This window comes from Mustela nivalis (assembly GCF_964662115.1).
Source record: "Mustela nivalis genome assembly, chromosome: 1".
Lineage (NCBI taxonomy): Eukaryota > Metazoa > Chordata > Mammalia > Carnivora > Mustelidae > Mustela > Mustela nivalis.
Window position 1 is genome coordinate 146,764,644 of NC_139020.1, and position 17,348 is coordinate 146,781,991.

The 17,348-nt window shown below is 42.9% G+C and overlaps 1 protein-coding gene across 8 annotated transcripts in view; it reads left to right on the forward strand.

Moving 5' to 3' along the window:
• ULK4 (unc-51 like kinase 4) overlaps nt 1–17,348 on the forward strand; it is a 636,882-nt gene that overhangs the window by 425,812 nt on the left and 193,722 nt on the right. For 7 of the 8 annotated variants that reach the window (XR_014310110.1, XR_014310111.1, XR_014310112.1 and 4 more), the window contains 2 exons: nt 1,767–1,933; nt 8,790–8,888. Coding sequence is in view for 3 of the 8 variants with exons in the window: in XM_082724762.1 (XP_082580888.1) it covers nt 1,767–1,933; nt 8,790–8,888 (266 nt within the window). In the remaining 5 variants the exon portion in view is untranslated. Of the gene's footprint in view, nt 1–368; nt 451–1,766; nt 1,934–8,789; nt 8,889–17,348 lie in introns of all 8 variants that reach the window. The other variant, XR_014310113.1, reaches the window with a different exon arrangement.

The following is a 17,348-nucleotide window of genomic DNA, read 5'->3' on the forward strand; positions in this document are numbered from 1 at the left end:
AGAGCTCGTCATTTGTCGCCCGCTTTTCCACAGAGCAGGCTGGAAAGACTTTCTGTCCCAGTGGGGATCCGATTATGTTCATTGTTTGCACTCTTTCCTTGAAGACAGAATGAGGATCAGGAATATCGCTCGCTGTTGCTCACCAGCTGTTTAGTCTGAGTCAAGCCTCACTTAGAGGGACATCCGGGATCTGCCTCCCCCTCTGAAGAGCCACGTCCTCCTCTGCTGTTCCCATCGTTCTCACCCTTCTGCACCTTTGACCCTCTCCGCGATGTGTTACAAAGTAATCCTAACCCCCCAGAGGAAAATCTCTTGCAGCATGGATTTACCAAACACTTTGTTTTAAAGTCCTTCTGCCCTGTCTGCAGCTCATGAATGCCCAAGTGATGATTCATGGCATGGGAATGAGTGATGCTGCCTGACTCAGAGGAGAATGCCTTCTGGTGTCATGTACGTGTCATAATAATTGCTTTTCTGGGCTCTGTGTCATTGATGATATGCGCCATCAAACCTCATCACCAGTTTTGCCAATAGTTAATTCTACCTTTTCTTCAAGTATATTTATCTTCAGCCCTGTGACTTGTACCACTCTTTGCCACAGGAGTACAACTTTGAGACTTATATAATTTTGGTTTCTGTCTGCCTTTAGTGACAAAATTAATTACTTTTGAAGTCTAAGTCTAGGAGAACTCAGTTGCTTTACTGAAAATGACAATGGCATTGTTTGGAAGAGATACCAAAGCTTGGATAGCTGTGCTTGGCAGAGTTTCCATCCAGTTGATCATCTGAAAACTAAGGACAAGTGGATTGTAAGACCAATAAAGTCCAGCTTACTGTATAGCTCTTTACCATGCTTTCCCCCACCATCTGCTATGTAAAATATTTTATTTTAGAAGATTCCATTTTCTAGAGCATTCAGATGATCTATCGAGGCCAAAGGTCCTGTTTACCATGTTAGGTGTCTAACACTGAGTGTTGTATTTTCACCACATTCAATCTATATGAATTCAGAGAGTAATGCTACACAATAGTATCAATAAAAATGCCAATTTAAGTGTAAACAATAATGCTCCTACTTGTGAAAATGTATTTTTTGTGACCGACAACATCAAACTTAAAGTTGAAGACAACCACAATGTTAATCTAATACCAGGTTTGCAGCAGCAAAATGATAGAACCTGGAAATTTCTGAATATCAGATTTCTTAAAATCATAGTTGATCTTACATTTTGCTTTTTTTTTAATGGAAAAAAATTGCCTCATTGCTTTTATCCTTTGGGAATGACCCATTACTTGTAGATACTTGTTGATCCTTGTGTCCCCTGTGTCTGCCCGTAGAGCCTGATCCGGATTGTGAATAACTGAACTTCAGAGAACCTGGGGACAGTATGTTCATATGTAACGTGTTTTCTTCCAGTGTGAGGGAAACCCTCTGCCCTTGTGAAGCCTCTTCATGTAGGGTCATGTTTCTCAAAGTGTAATTTAGGGAACCCTTGCATCAAGTCACTCGGGGCGCTTACTTAACACATTCCAGGCTCTTGAGCAGATTCTGGGAGTGAGGAATTTTAAAATTAAATTAAATTAAATGAGAAATTCTGGAAACCTGCAATTTTAAAAATGTACCTGAGGGTATCTGGTATGAGTACCTTTGAAGGACTGCTTTGGCTTTAGGCAACATAGAACACACATGCCTGCTCTATTGGGTTTATGTGACACGTTATTTTGTAATTCACGAGACATGTTGTACCCTTCTTTTTTACCCTCAGGACTGGTCCGCCATGTCTGTGACCTGTTCACTGAAACCGCCACACTATGCTTGGATGTGGACAATAAGAACAACAATGAGACGGCAGCCGCACTGCTCTTCTCCCTGCTCGATATTCTGCATGGCATGCTGACCTACATGTCCAGCGTTGTTCGGCTGGCTCTGCAGGTACAGGGCCTCCCCTCCCATGTCTTGAACAACCCTATACCACATCACCCTTCCCTTTTGTTCTCTCCTTTCTGATCTTCCTCTACTGAGTCTTTAGTTTTGAAAAATAACATATGATTCTATAGGGAGAGGCTAGGAGAGAAGTCATCTTGGGGTGAGCAATGTCAAGGACACAATTTGAAAGGAAAACAGGAGACGCCTAAGGAAACACTTGCCAAGAGGTAGTTGGGGAAGTCTGGTGGAGGAGATCATTTGCCTTATAGGCTCCCTAGGGCTGGCCCAGCGGTGTGCCATCTTTCCTATCTAGGGATGGCACTCCAGCCCACCCTCAACAGGATGAATTAGCTTGCACAGACAGTGGATGCAAACACACACACACATGTTGGTACTCACATATACATACATGTATAACACATAAAGTTTATCACTTTCTCTTATGACCAATAACATGGAATTGGAAGACAGTTTTTGAGAACTAGGAGTATGTTCAGTGGCTATGAAAAGCCAGTTTACCCCAAAGTATAATGAATTTACTTCACACCATACTGTAAAGAAGGAAGGGGATGTGGCTTTATTGAATACTTTCTGTGTTGGGTGTTAGGTGCCCACATGTGGCTATTTCATTTAACCAACTGTGTCTGCTGATGCTGAGATTATGTGAAAGCATACAGCTGATATGACTTCATTGCTATATTTGAAATCCTGGTAAAATTGCAACAGGTATATGCATCAAATGTTAGCTTCCTGGCTTGGAGAGATGCAGAAGCTCAAGTTGAAACCAAGCTGTTTGATAATTTGCCAGGAGTCCTAGTAACAGAGCCAAGAATGATTCCCTAGACTCTGGTTTAGTTTCTGTTATTCATCATTTTGATAAATGGTATCTCGTATCCCCAGTTCAGCTGGTCAAGTGTTTAGCTTGTCTAGTGTGGTTTAATAAATAATTCCAGATGCCTTAGTAAACATGATAGTTAGTGTTTAACACAAACTTGTAAAGCCAGTAGAGGGAAGTGGCCTTCAAACTACCTGGTTGTTTTTATTTGCTCATCTATAAGAATTGCAAGCTAATAAGGCACTGTTAAGTACTCATGCAATCCTGTGTTACAGATTTCTTGCTTTTCCTCTCTTTTCTAGTGCTTTTTCCAAAGAGTGTTGTTTCTTATTTCAGTTTTGACAGTGGTTTTAGGTAATTTTTTAAGATGCCAGCAATAGGTACTCTGCAAGATGCTTTGATGGTATCAATCTATAAAAGATTATGTTTTGTAGTCTGTAGATAAAAAGGATCAGAAGTTTAAAAATTCCAGAACAATAGAAATCCTTTTATTACAAGCGATTTTGAGAGAGATTCAAGTGTGTAAAAGAAAACTCCTTAATACAAAATATTTTCTAATTCTGTTTTTTTAATTTTCTGGTGTACCAATAGATCACTGTGTCTTATTTTTTCATTTCTTCCACACCACTGTATATTTTACTCTTAACATCTTTCTAAATCTCCCCCTATAATACCTGCTGCATATCGCTTTTGGCCTTGACTGCCAACTTTGATCTTTATATACCATGTCAATCTGACAGAGGTAGAGTCTTTGAGACAGAATTAGGGGAAAGGGCTGGGAAAAGAAATGTCATGTGTATCAAAGACATATCCTTCTAGAACAGGAAGCTAGAAGTACTTTCCAAACCTAAGGTCACTTCTTCCATTTATAAACATCCTCCAGGGGCATCTGGGTGGTTCAGTTGGTTAAGCGTCTGCCTTCAGCTCAGGTCATGATCCCAGAGTCCCAGGGTTGAGCCCCACATAGGGCTTTCTGCTCATCGAAGAGTCTGCTTCTCCCACTGCCCCTCACCCCGCTCGTGCTCTCTCTTGCTTTCTCAGATAAATAAATAAAATCTTGGGGCACCTGGGTGACTCAGTTGGTTAAGCATCTGTTTTTGGCTGGGGTCATGATCTTGGGGTCCTGGGATTGAGCCCTGCATCGGGCTCTCTGCTCAACGGGGAGTCAGCTTCTCCATCCCCCTCTTCTTCTGTGTGCTTGCTCTCTCTCTTTCTCTCTCAAATAAATAAATGAAAAAATCTTTTAAAAAATAAAAAACTAAAACAACAAAAAAATCTTAAAAAAATAAAGTAAAAAGAATATAAATAAACGTTCTACCCTGGAGATTCTTCGGCATTCAAAACCTCGTCTGCCTCTTGCAGGAATGACCACCAAGCAGCAGAATTGAGGGTTGCCAGTGTTTGAAGTGAGAAGTGCTTCGCTTTTCTTTTTCAGGGAGGAGAGTGCTATGATATACAAATGTGTACTAGGGAGGTGGGGACCATGGGAAGGCAGGTGTTAGAATCTCCATTAGGAGTTCAGTCCCTGCCGCCAACATGCCTTATGATTCAAAATCGGTCCTGGTTTAACCTGAGGGTTGTGTGGCAGAGATGTGGAAGCAGAGACAAGTACATGCTCTAGGCCCGCTGGTGTGGGATGGGCTTTGGATGCAAGTCCCAGCCACGTCCCTTTCCACCTGTATGACCCTAGGCAAGTTTCTTCACCCACCTAGTATTGGTTTCCTCATGTGCAGAGTACAAATGATAAAAACTGCTCTGCTGGGTTGTGGTGTGACTTCCATGAGAGAAGAAGATAAATGTGAGTAGATGTAAATAGACGCACTTTTATTTACCTGGCCAAGGGAAGCTAAGCACTAAATGGTCGCTGTATCATTGACAGTGAGAAGAGAAGTGCTCCCCTCATAGTCCTATTTACACAAGGCTTCCTGTGGACGGTGACTTCCTCAGGTCTATGTCCTGGCACGTGGGAGGCTGCTCAGGCCATGGTTCCTGACTAAAGCGACTCCTGGCAGGCTAACGAAATATTAATTCATGGTTTGCTTCTGCACCTATTAGCCTGGAATAGGGCTAGGTGAGATTTCAGCAAGGATTTAGGGAGGAAGAGTGTTAGCGCTCAGGGAGCTTGTGGTGTCAGAGGGAAGACCGTCACTACACAATGGTGAGGAAATCGCCATCTCTTTATGTCTTTGAGCCCGCAGCTGCTTTGAGGTATAGGGCACTGCAGGATGAACGTGGAAGAGGAGAAACTAACCGGGTTTGGGGGGTCGGGAAGCCCAATTCAAATTCCAGGTCACCTGACTCTCCTGCCTGGGCCTTGACTATCATTTGTGAAGTGATGGGGGACTTTCACCCACTGCTCTTGTGATCATGGGGCCATTAGACTGCTGTTTCTAGGCAGACGTACTGGTGTTGCTGACACTGGAAAGTGGACAAGAGTCTCTTGAAATGATCCAGTTTGACTCCTCTGTGGTGTCCCCCTTGTTCATGCCCGTTGGCTACCCTCTGCCTGGTTGCTGAACACAAGCCAGATTTTTCTGCCATCACCCATAATCCTCCCCATGACTCTCCCTTCCATGGCAGACCTCAGGGACATCTTGTTATCCGTGCCTTCTAACTCGTTGGTGAGACATTCAGGGCTTGGAATGATCCAGCCTCAGTGTGCATTCCAGCCTGGTCTGCCAGGCCTCCGTGCTGCCCACTCCTATGCCAGACAGTCCTCTCTCGATATTTCACCTCTGTGCATTTTCCTCATATGGTTCCTGGCCCCTGAAACACCACTCTCCAAACTGTTTTCTGTAGACCTCCTTCTCACCACGGAAATGATGAAGTTACATGTCATCTTCCCTTGTTAGTCCCCACTACCCAAACTGTGTCTGCCTCTACTTTCACACTCTGCCTTCAGCAGTTATTTGGAAGCATGCTGTCTTTTGGAGCAGATGGTGAGACCCTACAGAGGGGGGCCAGATTGTGCCATGTGATGATAACTGGGGAGCACAGTGAGTGCTGAACTGGTCCAGGTGCCACCATTGTGAGTTGTGCTCCATAATGGGGCATCAGACAACAGCTACCTGAGGAATTGACTGTCTCTTGTTTTCTACAGCTGCCTTCCCTCCCTAATGTTTTTTTTTTTTTTTCAATTTTTAAAGAAGATTTTATTTATTTGAGAGAGCATGAGTAGGAGGGGGTGGAGGAGTAGAGGGAGGAGCTGACTCCCCACTGAGTGAGGAGCCTGACCTGGGCCTTGATCCCAGGACTCTGAGATTGTGACCTGAGCTGAAGGCAGGCGCTTACCTGACTGAGCCACCCAGATGCCCCACCTCCGTGTTTAACAAACCTCTCTTGAGTACCTACCTGCATGCACTAGATTCATGTAGCATTGCTAGATAAAATAGAATTGTGTTTGCCTAGCCTTTTCTTTCTTTTTTTTTTTTTTTTAACACTGTACTCCTTTAGCTCATTTTGAGCAATGCTGTGTTGCCATTTAATATTAAAGGTGGCTCGTAAGTTGACATTCCCAGGTTTTATGTGTTTAAGTCTACTAAGTTTATATTTCTACCCAGAGTCCTCCTGGGAAATCCATCCTTAGAAATCCAGCAAATTTCTCTACATAATCACTAGAACCTGCCATCGTCCCCTCAAACATATCCAAAGCGAAACTCAGGATTTGCCTCCCCAAAACATTCTGCTGCCAGCAAGGCCAGCCACTTTCCTTCTGCTACACATACTAGAAACCTGGCAAAATCCTTAAAACTTTTCTCTTTTTCATATTCCATATCTTTTTTTTTCTTTTTAAAGATTTTTATTTATTTATTTGACAGACAGAGATCACAAGTAGGCAGAGAGACAGACAGAGAGAGAGGAGGAAGCAGGCTCCCTGCTGAGCAGAGAGCCTGATGCGGTGCCAGGACCTTGGGATCATGACCCGAGCTGAAGGCTGAGGCTTTAACCCACTGAGCCACCCAGGCGCCCCCATACTCCATATCTAATCTGTCCTCAGATAATGAAGATTTTACCTTAAATATCTAGTAAGTCCAACCACTTCTCTCAAACCCTGCTGCTAACTCCCCAGTGCTGTCTACCATCCTCTTGCTTAGACCATAACTGGGTGGGTCCAGAACACTGGATGACTGGGGGTGGGGTCAGTTCCTGTATGGCTGTGATGGGGGCAAGTGAATTGCGGACCAGAGGCAAGAGCAGAGGGCCTGAATGGGGAGGACAATAGCAGTGTCATAGCAGAAAGAGAATCTTTGCTGTGGAAAAGGCCCTTTATGAAATGCATACAGTGAGCCACAGATGTGGGTATCAAGAAGTTGCCTTTAGGGAGTATGACATTAGGGACTTGGAGACAGACTGAGAGGAGAGGTGAACTTGGGTCTCTGAAATTGTTGCTCAGCTTCTGTTTTTTCTCCTGCGGGAATCCCTGCTGGGATCCCTCTGTGCACAGAGCTTCCATTGCAGTCCCATATTTTTGTAAGGAGAGGAGTTTCTACTGCATTACGGTTGTGAACTTCTCTTTCCAGAACCCCTGGCAGCTTTGCAAGGAGGAGGTACCTGAATACTGGTGGGGAGGGTCCTGATGCTTGTTGGTAACAATTAGGAAGGACTGCGTGGATTTAGAAGCTATGGAGGATGCTGGATGTCCTGGTGGGAGAGTCCCACAGCAGGCACTTGCTCTCGTCACTCCATCTGCTTGCTTCCTTGTGTGTGGAAAGGAAGCAGTGGCCTCAAGCCCCCTCTCAGCCCAGGAGCTAGTTTGCAGGACTGCCTTATCTTTCCCAGGAGAGAATCCATTTGCTCTAAAGGATAATGTGTTCATGTGGAAAGGCCAGTGTTCTGTCTTGCTCCGTACTTCCGAAGGCAGGATCAACAGCCAAGAGTCAGGAAGGTTCAGACCTGCACAGTTGTTTTCTGGAAGGAAATTCTACCTTTCTGGTAAAATCAGTTGGGAAGGCTGAGGTGGGGGCAGGGTGGGGAGGGGAGAGGAGAGGGAAGTTCTGGGCTATGATTGTGGGGATTCCCCTTAGCCATAGAGAGGTATAAGTTGTTAAAAGGCAGGCGTCTACTTTTTCAGTCAAGCCCCTCTGAGCCAGATAAAGCAGGCCACTTAAATTCTGTCCAGAAGGAACTGGGCCTTCCTGAGAAGGGTCCTGGAGTCCAGGCTAATAACTCGAGGCAGGCATTCTGCAGCCTACTGTGAAGGCAGAGGTTATGACGTGCAAGTAGTTTGGTTTCTTCTAAGTGAAATTAAAACAGAGAGGAGGTATATGAATGGAATGTGTATATATTGTAGCAAGCATGATAGTCAGTGCCTTTTTTCAGTATAAAATTATTCACCCCTTATAAGAGAGATTAGACAGTCCCATAAAACTCCTGAGGAGCAGACACACTGAAGAGTAGAGCCACACAATTCTTATTTCCTTTTTCCAGGGCAATTTCAGCGCATTCTTCCTAAGCAATGTAGGTCTGTGTCTGAGGCCTCTCTGTGCCCTGGTATGTTGGACAGCTATTCTAAATGTTGTTCAAGCATGCAGATGCAAACAGAGAATGAGAGCATAGCAGAATTACACGATGATGGTATGCATCAGGTAATCTGCATCAAAATGCCCATGAGAAGTGAGCATATGTAATTTTGAGTCCGGCTTTGCCACTCATTATCTGTGGGGCTTTTGACAAACTATTTAACTTCTCTCAACTTCAGTTTTCTCACCCAAAAGATAGGGGTAGCAGCCCCTCATCTCAGCATGGTTGGAAAGATAGAGTCCCCTCCACAGTACATGAACATCAACATTCGTTCAAGGACAGCCTCGGTCTTGCTTTATCTGTGGGCTGTCCAACCTGGCCTCTGTGGCCTGAGCTGGTGGCAGTGGCCCTCTGTGAGCTCTTTGTCCTGTTATAACAAGGCCTCACCTCTCCTCAGGGGGCTGCGGGGGATTACTTCCTAGGCTCCTTTCCTCTCCTGATCTGTCTCCTCTGGCCAAACTGACAAATCTCCAACACACCGCTTCCCTTCTTTTCTCTCCCCTCAAGGCGCAGAAGTCTGGCTCAGGAGGGGACACTCAGGCTGCTGAGGACCTGCTGCTGCTCAGCAAACCTCTGACAGACCTCATTAGCCTGCTCATTCCGCTGGTAAGGGCCCAACTGTTTGTGCATCTTTCAGAACAGTGCTGAAGTGAAAGTCATTTTCTTTGAATTTCGTGATGCCTTCAATTTCTATGCCACTTTAATTATTTTCAAAGCTGGAACCAAAAGGAATTTCAGAAGATTATTTGGCCTAGAAATACTAAATTTCTACTTTATTTTAAAGCTAGATGGCTTAGCATTCATTTCAATAGGTATTTAAGTCAGAATCTCAAAGCCATCTTAATGGGAGGTAGAAAATTTGAGAAATGAATTCGAAGAAGGAAGGAGAAATCATTATGGAGACCAGTTCTCTCTCCAAAAGATGTTTTAGAGTTGTGCTTGGCATGCAGGACTCCTGAGGAATGCAGAAGCAGGCACGTAGACCTAGATCGTATTCCTCTAAATCTCCACAAAGACAGAAGGAAATAAGTAAAGCTAAATGAAGGCAGGTAAAACCACACAAGGCCACCGAATATATGGAAAGAGCCCAGCAGAAACTTCGAGTTTGGACCAACTCAATTTTACCCAAACTTGAAGAGACCCAGTGCTTAGACACGTGATTCCTATAGAGCAGCCAGTCAGAGGGTGCGTTGATAAAATTCCATGAAGGGTCCTGAATACCTCTCTAGATTTGAGGATCCAAGGATTGGGAGTCCCTGTAACCCTCGCGACCTTAGATCTGGTTCTTCACAGAGACAGACCTTTGGTTCTCAAACTGCTAGGATTTGTCTTTTTCTGCTCTGTGGCTTTGAAAGGAAGGCAAATGCAGTTTGCATGAATAATTCCTTAGACTTAATTATGTTTAGCAAATAAAGGTTTGGTTCAGTGGAGTGAGAAAGAAAGAGGGGAAAATCCATCAATGCTGGGTTATATTAAATAATGGCACATGTGGAGTTGAGCAGTCACAAAAAAAAAAGTGTCTGTGGGCTCACAGTGAGGTAAGGGAACACTCCCCAGCCCCAGAGTGGAACGATAGCTGGTGTAGAATATCTTTTGCATGAAGCTACATGGAAAATAGAACGCTAACTGTTCTAGCTCAGAATAGGGGCTGAACCAGATAACCAGCTCTCATCTTGGGCTAAGGCCAGGAAACAGATGAGGCTCCAGTGAACAGAGGAAAGCCAAACACAAACTAGACTCTCTTCTGTAAGAGACTCAAATGACATCAAATTAAAAAATGTATATACATATGTATATACACACACACAGACATATATATAAATTGATGCAACATATGACACACTGGATAATAATTACATTTATAGAGAAAAAGATTTAAAAAGATAGATGAAGAGGATCTTTCTTAAGAAGGACAGATGCAGAGATGCCTGGGTGGCTCAGTCAGTTGAGTGTCTAACTCTTGGTGTCAGCTCAGGTCATGATCTCAGGGTCCTGGGATCAAGTCCCACTGTTGGGTTCTGTGCTCAGCACAAAGTCTGCTTGTTCCTCTCCCTCCTGCTCTGCTCCTCCCCATGCTCTCTCTTTCTCTCTCATGAATAAATAAAATCTAAAGAAAAAAAAAAAAGGAAAGGCAGATGGAGAATCCCTAGATAAAACTTCCAGGACACTCTTTTGCACATCCATCTTATAGACCAGGCTTTCGTGTTTGCCACATGCTCAGATTGGCTTTCTTTTAATGGGTAAATTTATTCCAGTTGGATTTGTTGTTAAACTTCTCTTTGATCTTAATTTTATTGTTATTTTATATTTTCTTTCTAAATATTTTTAATATTCATATAAGTTTTAATGTACAAAAAACTTTTCAGAACAAAGAGAGGATTCTACAGTGATGAGGAATAAAATTCACATGAGGACCTAATAGCTATGAACCTTTTTGTGTTGAATATTAGATCATAGAACTCTATAAACAAAGAACCAAAAACACCTAGGAGGAAATCCAAAAAACACAGTAGTGTTAAGAGATATAACTCCTCTTTCTCATTGCTTTACAGACCAAGTAGATAAAAATAATGATGTAGGACAGGGGTTGATAAACTGTGGCCTATGGGCTAACTTTGGCCCACTGCTTTTTGGTGAAGTGTTTTTATTTTTTAATTTCATTATTTTTTAAGAGATTATTTATTTAAGGAGGAGAGAGTACATGCTCTGAGGGGCAGAGGGAGAGGAGAGAGAAAATCTCTAGCAGACTCGCCACTGAGCATGGAGACTATTGCAGGGATGATCCCAGGACCCTGAGATTATGACCTGAGCTGAAATCAGGTATCAGACGCTCAACCAACAGAGCCACCCAGCTGCCCTCTCCCCATCCCCACATTGCCTATTTTTGTAAATAAAGTTTTATTGAATACAGCCACACAGACCACTTGTTTACATATCGTCTATGGCTGTTTTGCTCTTTGGTAGGAGTTGAGGAGTTACAACACAGACCTTATAGCTCACAAGTCTATATTCTATTACTGTCTGGCTCTTCATGGAAAAATTTTGCTGACTCCTATATAATGGGTATAAATTTTTAAAAATATTTCATTTATTTGACAGAGAGAGATCACAAGTAGGGTGAGCAACAGGCAGAGGGAGAGGGAGAAACAGTCTCCCCACCAAGCAGGGAGCCCGATGTGGTGTTCAAGCGCAGGTCCCTGGGATTATGACCTGAGCTGAAGGCAGATGTTTAGCACCTGAGCCACCCAGGTGCCCCCAGGGCATAAATATTTTAATAAGATTGAGCTAAGAGAAATAAGTCCATCTCTGTACCCTGAAAACAGAAACTCTAACTTCAGTTTTCCAGAAACATCTTTAAAAAGTTGGCCATGCATTATGTTAAAAGGATATCAATAAACTCCAGGAAGTTGGAATTACATATACTACATCCTTTAACCACATTACAGTTAAACTGGAAGGAAAAATAAGAGTAGGAGATGCACTTTTAGCAAATACTATCCATGAGTATAATCAAAGAATAAGTTTTCTTTGTGGTTATTTCAGTCTGGGTCCGATCAGAAGGGAGAAACCACATGGTGATTTAAATAGGGGAATTTTAATATAAAACATCATTTGCTATGAAAAAAGAGTAAGCATAAGATTTAAAAAGAACTTTTTAAGGTACCCTACAGCTGCTTGAGAGTACTCAAGGAAGGACAGACTTGATCCGGGCCACCCCTACACTGAGACTGTGGGTCACACCTTATTGGGGAAGGCAGCCCATGGGACAGTAGACAAATTTGCTGGGTTGCCTAGGCTGGAGTGGGTCCACTGTCCCCTGGAAAGCAGGATGTAACCCTTTGGGGTACAGATGACTCCTAGTCAGTGGGCAGGCAACAGAGGAACAGGGTGCCATGGTGGTAGGAAGCCTGAGGTGCCCAGTGTCATGTAGAGAGGACTACCTACAGGAAACAAAGATATGCAAGAGACAGATGAACGGGGGCGGCAGCGTCAGATAGCCAGTGTACATGGGAGGGCTGGAGTGTACAGTGTGCCTTGGGGAGGGCAACAGGAACATAAGCACAGGTCAGTATAGGGCTGTAGGTTGCCGAGGCGGCCACACATTCTGGGCTCCTGGTTAAGTTGGATCTCTGCCTCACATTCACACCTCTGAGCAACAGAAACAGCAGGAGAATCTCTTCTTCCTGCACTGTGTCATCTGAGAGACTTTCCCCAGCTCTCTGAGACTCTGAATTCTTGTTGCTAGTAACTTGATCACACTTATGTTCTAGTATATGGCCAGACATCAGCCTAGCGTGCATGAGCTGTGTTGTGTATATACACACCGATCACCAAAGTCACTGGTTTTAAAAATGGCCTGTGACAAGAACATTGCAGTATATCTTCTCTGGAAAAGATTAACACATATTTATAGCCATGTATAAAGTGAAGAAAAATAGTAATAAGGCAATTTAGGACTTAAACCAGAGCACATACAGACCAAAGATAAATTTTATAGTGGTCGTTAAAAAATGTAATAGGTTACAGAATGAGGTGTTGGAATTGCTTTCCCATAGGGAGAAATAAACAGACTTTCAGTTTTCATCTGACTTGGATAATTTTGGAGCTATTTCACCCAAAGGCAGGTGGATGAACTTTTAGCTCTTGAGGTTCTTTACAGATTATGGTCCTCCGAAAGAAAATATATTCTTAAGAGAAGAGAAAACCTATCAACCCCTAATTTATGCCCTATATTTTTACTATAGCTGTAGTAGAACCATAGTGGAAGATAGATGTAAGATAGTGATTCTTAGTCTGTTTTGAATGTAAACTGCTTTAAGAATGTGAGGGTTCTAGTCCCTCTTCCCAGAAAAATGTGTAGACTCATTTATATGCTGGGTTCTTGGCACAATTCACAATTTCAGGGGGATCTTTGTTTTTTTAATTTCAATTAGCCAACATATAGTACATCGTTTTTGATGTAGTGTTCAATGATTCATTGTATAATACCCAGTGCTCATCACATCACCTGCCCTTCTAAACGCCCATCATCCAGTTACCCCATTTCCCAACCCACCTCCCCTTCCACAACCCTCAGTTTTTTTTCCCCAGAGTCAAGTGTCTGTCATGGTTTGTCACCCCTCTGATTTCTTCCCATTTAGTTTCGGGGGATCTTTGAACCCTCAATTGGAACGTAGTATAAGATCTGGTTAATAAAAGGTATAACCAATTGACCATGTCTCCTAAAAAAAAAAAAAATACAGCAAGGTAATTGTTTGAATTAAATATTTTGTTTAGGAAGAAGAAATGAGCAGCTAGGCTTTACATCCTACATGAGTTTTATAACTAGATAAAGTTGCTATAAGAAATTAGTCTTCAGCCTCCTTCTCCCTCAATTAAAATAAACATTTTCAAACTTGGAAGAGATCATTGTTTTTAAAAATTTTTCTTCATTTGGTCTGAGCTGCTGTATGTAGCCTGTTTTATATGTTTCTTGTTAGCCATGCCTTCCTTGGCCATTGAGAAGATGGCCCTGTGCAGACTCTGTGCTGTCAGGTCGGGATGGTAGTCCTTACTGAGCCCCAGAAAGTGAGCTCCCTCCTGTGCTAGAGGAGTGGGAACCCGAGCCTTCTCCCAAACAACTAATGATTCTGCCAGGAGCAACATTTAGGCCTGTATCAACATGATCCATACCAGTTCATGTTTCTGATGCCACCATGCAGTGTAAAAAATTGTGCCCCACTAAGTATAGGGGGGAAAGTTCCTTTTTTTTTTCTTTCTACTTTCTAATTTCTTAGTAAATTTTTCTCTTTACATAGTAATGAACTTGGACATGTCTGTTCTTTCTCTTTGTAGTCAGCAGCCTGAAATCTGGTGATGGTTTATGGTGATTATGGTCAATGGTGATGGAGGCCAGAGGTACTGAGCAGTCTGTTTGCAGGTCAAACCCAAGAGGTTGGGCATCTTGCTAGTTCTTACTAAGAAGCTGCTCTAAGAAGTTACTGCCCGATTTAATAGGTATATCCTTCTTTCTAGCTAACCACTGTCCGTCTGGCTGCTCGCCATTTCCACCGGATACACCATAAACACCTCAAACACAACAGGATTAAAACAAACCCATAATCACCTTTTTAAAATTGTTTCTCTTCTTGTGTCCTGTGTCAGAGAAGGAAATTCACCCGCTCAGTTGCCCAGCCAAGAATGCAGGCATCCTGCCCTATTCCGTCAAGTCACTGAAATGCAACAGACTGTCTTCCTCTTCACTCCCATGGACAGTATCATAAAGCCCACCACCATCTTGTGCTTGAAGGGTCCCAGTGGCCTTCTCCATGAGATTTCTGAGGCTCTTGCCCTGAAAGCAGCACGCTTTAGAGAAAGCAGCATGCTTTCTCTAAAATGCAAGACTCATCTTGTCACTCATTGACTTAAAACACATCAATGATCCCCCACTATTCATGGGTAAATTCTAACTTCTTAACAGACTTACAGAACCATGTGTTTGTTGTCTGCATCTCTTGGCTCTCTCTGCCCTACTCTTGTGTTCTGTACCCCAGTTTTTTTCAGTTCTTTAAATGTACCTTGATTTCCCTTGCCTCTGTCTAGAACGTGCTCTTCCTCCTTCTGCTTGAGTGTTCCTCAGCTTTTAGCTCTTGGCTTAGATGTCCCTTCTTTTCAGCTTTACTTTTGGGTCTGGTGCAGCAGAGGGATTTGATTAATATTTGTGTAGGAAAGCAAGCTAATTGCTAACAAATGCAGTATATTTTCTGCCTTTCCTTAGAATAACCAAGAATAGACTACATCTGGTAGGACATAGATTCAAGTACAAATTTATCCAAGGAGTTTCTCTGTACCCTTGCTCTCCTGCCCTGCTTAAGCCAGCACATTCTAGCAGGTGGTAATGACATGGCTCACTCGCTTGCTTTAAAATTACGTCATTTGAATTTCTTTCTAGAAGTTGACCTCTTCTTGGCAGGAGGTCTCCTGACCTTCATTGGGCAGCCTATATTCCTGAAATAACCCATACTCTGCCTTAGATTGTCAGGAAAGGACACAAAAGGGCAGGTAACATTGCCCAAGGACTTCTGTTTTGGGAAAATTGCTGTACTTGTAGTAACTGCAAAATATAAAAACTCAGCCCTAGAATCCCCACAGCAGTGGTGAGCATAAAAGCCTCTGAGCCACCAAAATAGAAACTACAGCATCATCACCTTTTCTAACAGTAGACCCCCCTCCACCCTAGAATTCTGACGTTCAGTGTTTGAACTCAGGTAGCCTTGGGAAAGACTCCCCAAACTGCAGGTGTGTTTTCTGCCATTACTTCTTACATCTTTATCTTAAGGTGGTTGCAATATAGTGGCATGTGTTTTTAAAAATATTTATTTATTTATTTTAGAGAGAGACTGGGGGAGGATTAGAGGGAAAGCGAGACAGAGAGAGAGAAAGAATCCTCAAGCAGACTCCCTCTGAGCCTAGAGCCCAGCTCGAGGCTCGATCCTAGGACCCGAGATCATGATCTGAGCCAATATCAAGAGTTGGTTACTTAACCTAGTGAGCCACCCATGCACTCCATGATAAATTTTTTAATAGTATTTGGTTGTTGTTCAGAGCTGCTAGTTCTAATCTGAATAGGAACAAATTCCCTTACACGGTAGAGTGTGACTGGTGTCAGAAAGCAACCCCTCTAGAAAATTGTTCTTACCCATCAATGACCAGAATGCCCATACTTTATTGCCCTCTTTACAAGCCTTCTTTAAATAGTAATGCTTTAACATGAAAGTGTGTCACTCATTTTACAAAACAACACCAGGGCAGCAGGAGAGATCATGAGGAGGTGGGAGTTTGAGGGATAAAGAACTGAATATGGAAATGTGAAACATAGGTCATGCCAAAATCAAAGTCTAGTTAGTAAAGATTTTTGGGGTGGATTTTATTCTCTGTTCCCAGTACATTTACCTTGACTTAAAAAAAAAAGGTTAATAATTAATGGTTGAATCTTTTATGTGCATCATTGAAGAAAATGAATGTTTGTAATTGGACTCTTATAAACAGTTCTAAAAGTTATTAGAACCAGCTAAAAACACATCAGAATTATGACGTTGATTTTTTTTTAAGTTTTTATTTTTTATATAAACATATATTTTTATCCACAGGGGTACAGGTCTGTGAATCGCCAGGTTTACACACTTCACAGCACTCACCAAAGCACATATCCTCCCCAATGTCCATAACCCCACCCCCCTTCTCCCAACCAACCTCCCCCCAGCAACCATCAGTTTGTTTTGTGAGATTAAGAGTCACTTATGGGGGACGCCTGGGTGGCTCAGTTGTTTAAGCAGCTGACTTCGGCTCAGGTCATGATCCCAGCGTCCAGGGATCGAGTCCCACATCCGGCTCCTTGCTCTGCGGGGAGCCTGCTTCTCCCTCTGACTCTGCCTGCCACTCTGTCTGCCTATGCTCGCTCTCACTCGCTCTCTCTCTGACAAATAAATAAATAAAATCTTTAAAAAAAAAAAAAAGAGTCACTTATGGTTTGTCTCCCTCCCAATCCCATCTTGTTTCATTTATTCTTCTCCTACCCACTTAAACCCCTATTTTGCATCACCACTTCCTCATATCAGGGAGATCATATGATAGTTGACTTTCTCTGCTTGACTTACTTCGCTAATCATGATACGCTCTAGTTCCATCCATGTTGTCGCAAATGGCAAGATTTTGTTTCTTTTGATGGCTGCATAGTATTCCATTGTGTATATATACCACATCTTCTTGATCCATTCATCTGTTGATGGACATCTAGGTTCTTTCCATACTTTGGCTATTGTGGACATTGCTGCTATAAACATTCGGGTGCACGTGCCCCTTTGGATCACTACGTTAGTATCTTTAGGGTAAATACCCAGTAGTGCAATTGCTGGGTCATAGGGCAGTTCTATTTTCAACATTTTGAGGAACCTCCATGCTGTTTTCCAGAGTGGTTGCACCAGCTTGCATTCCCACCAACAGTGTAGGAGGGTTCCCCTTTCTCCGCATCCTCGCCAGCATCTGTCATTTCCTGACTTGTTGATTTTAGCCATTCTGACTGGTGTG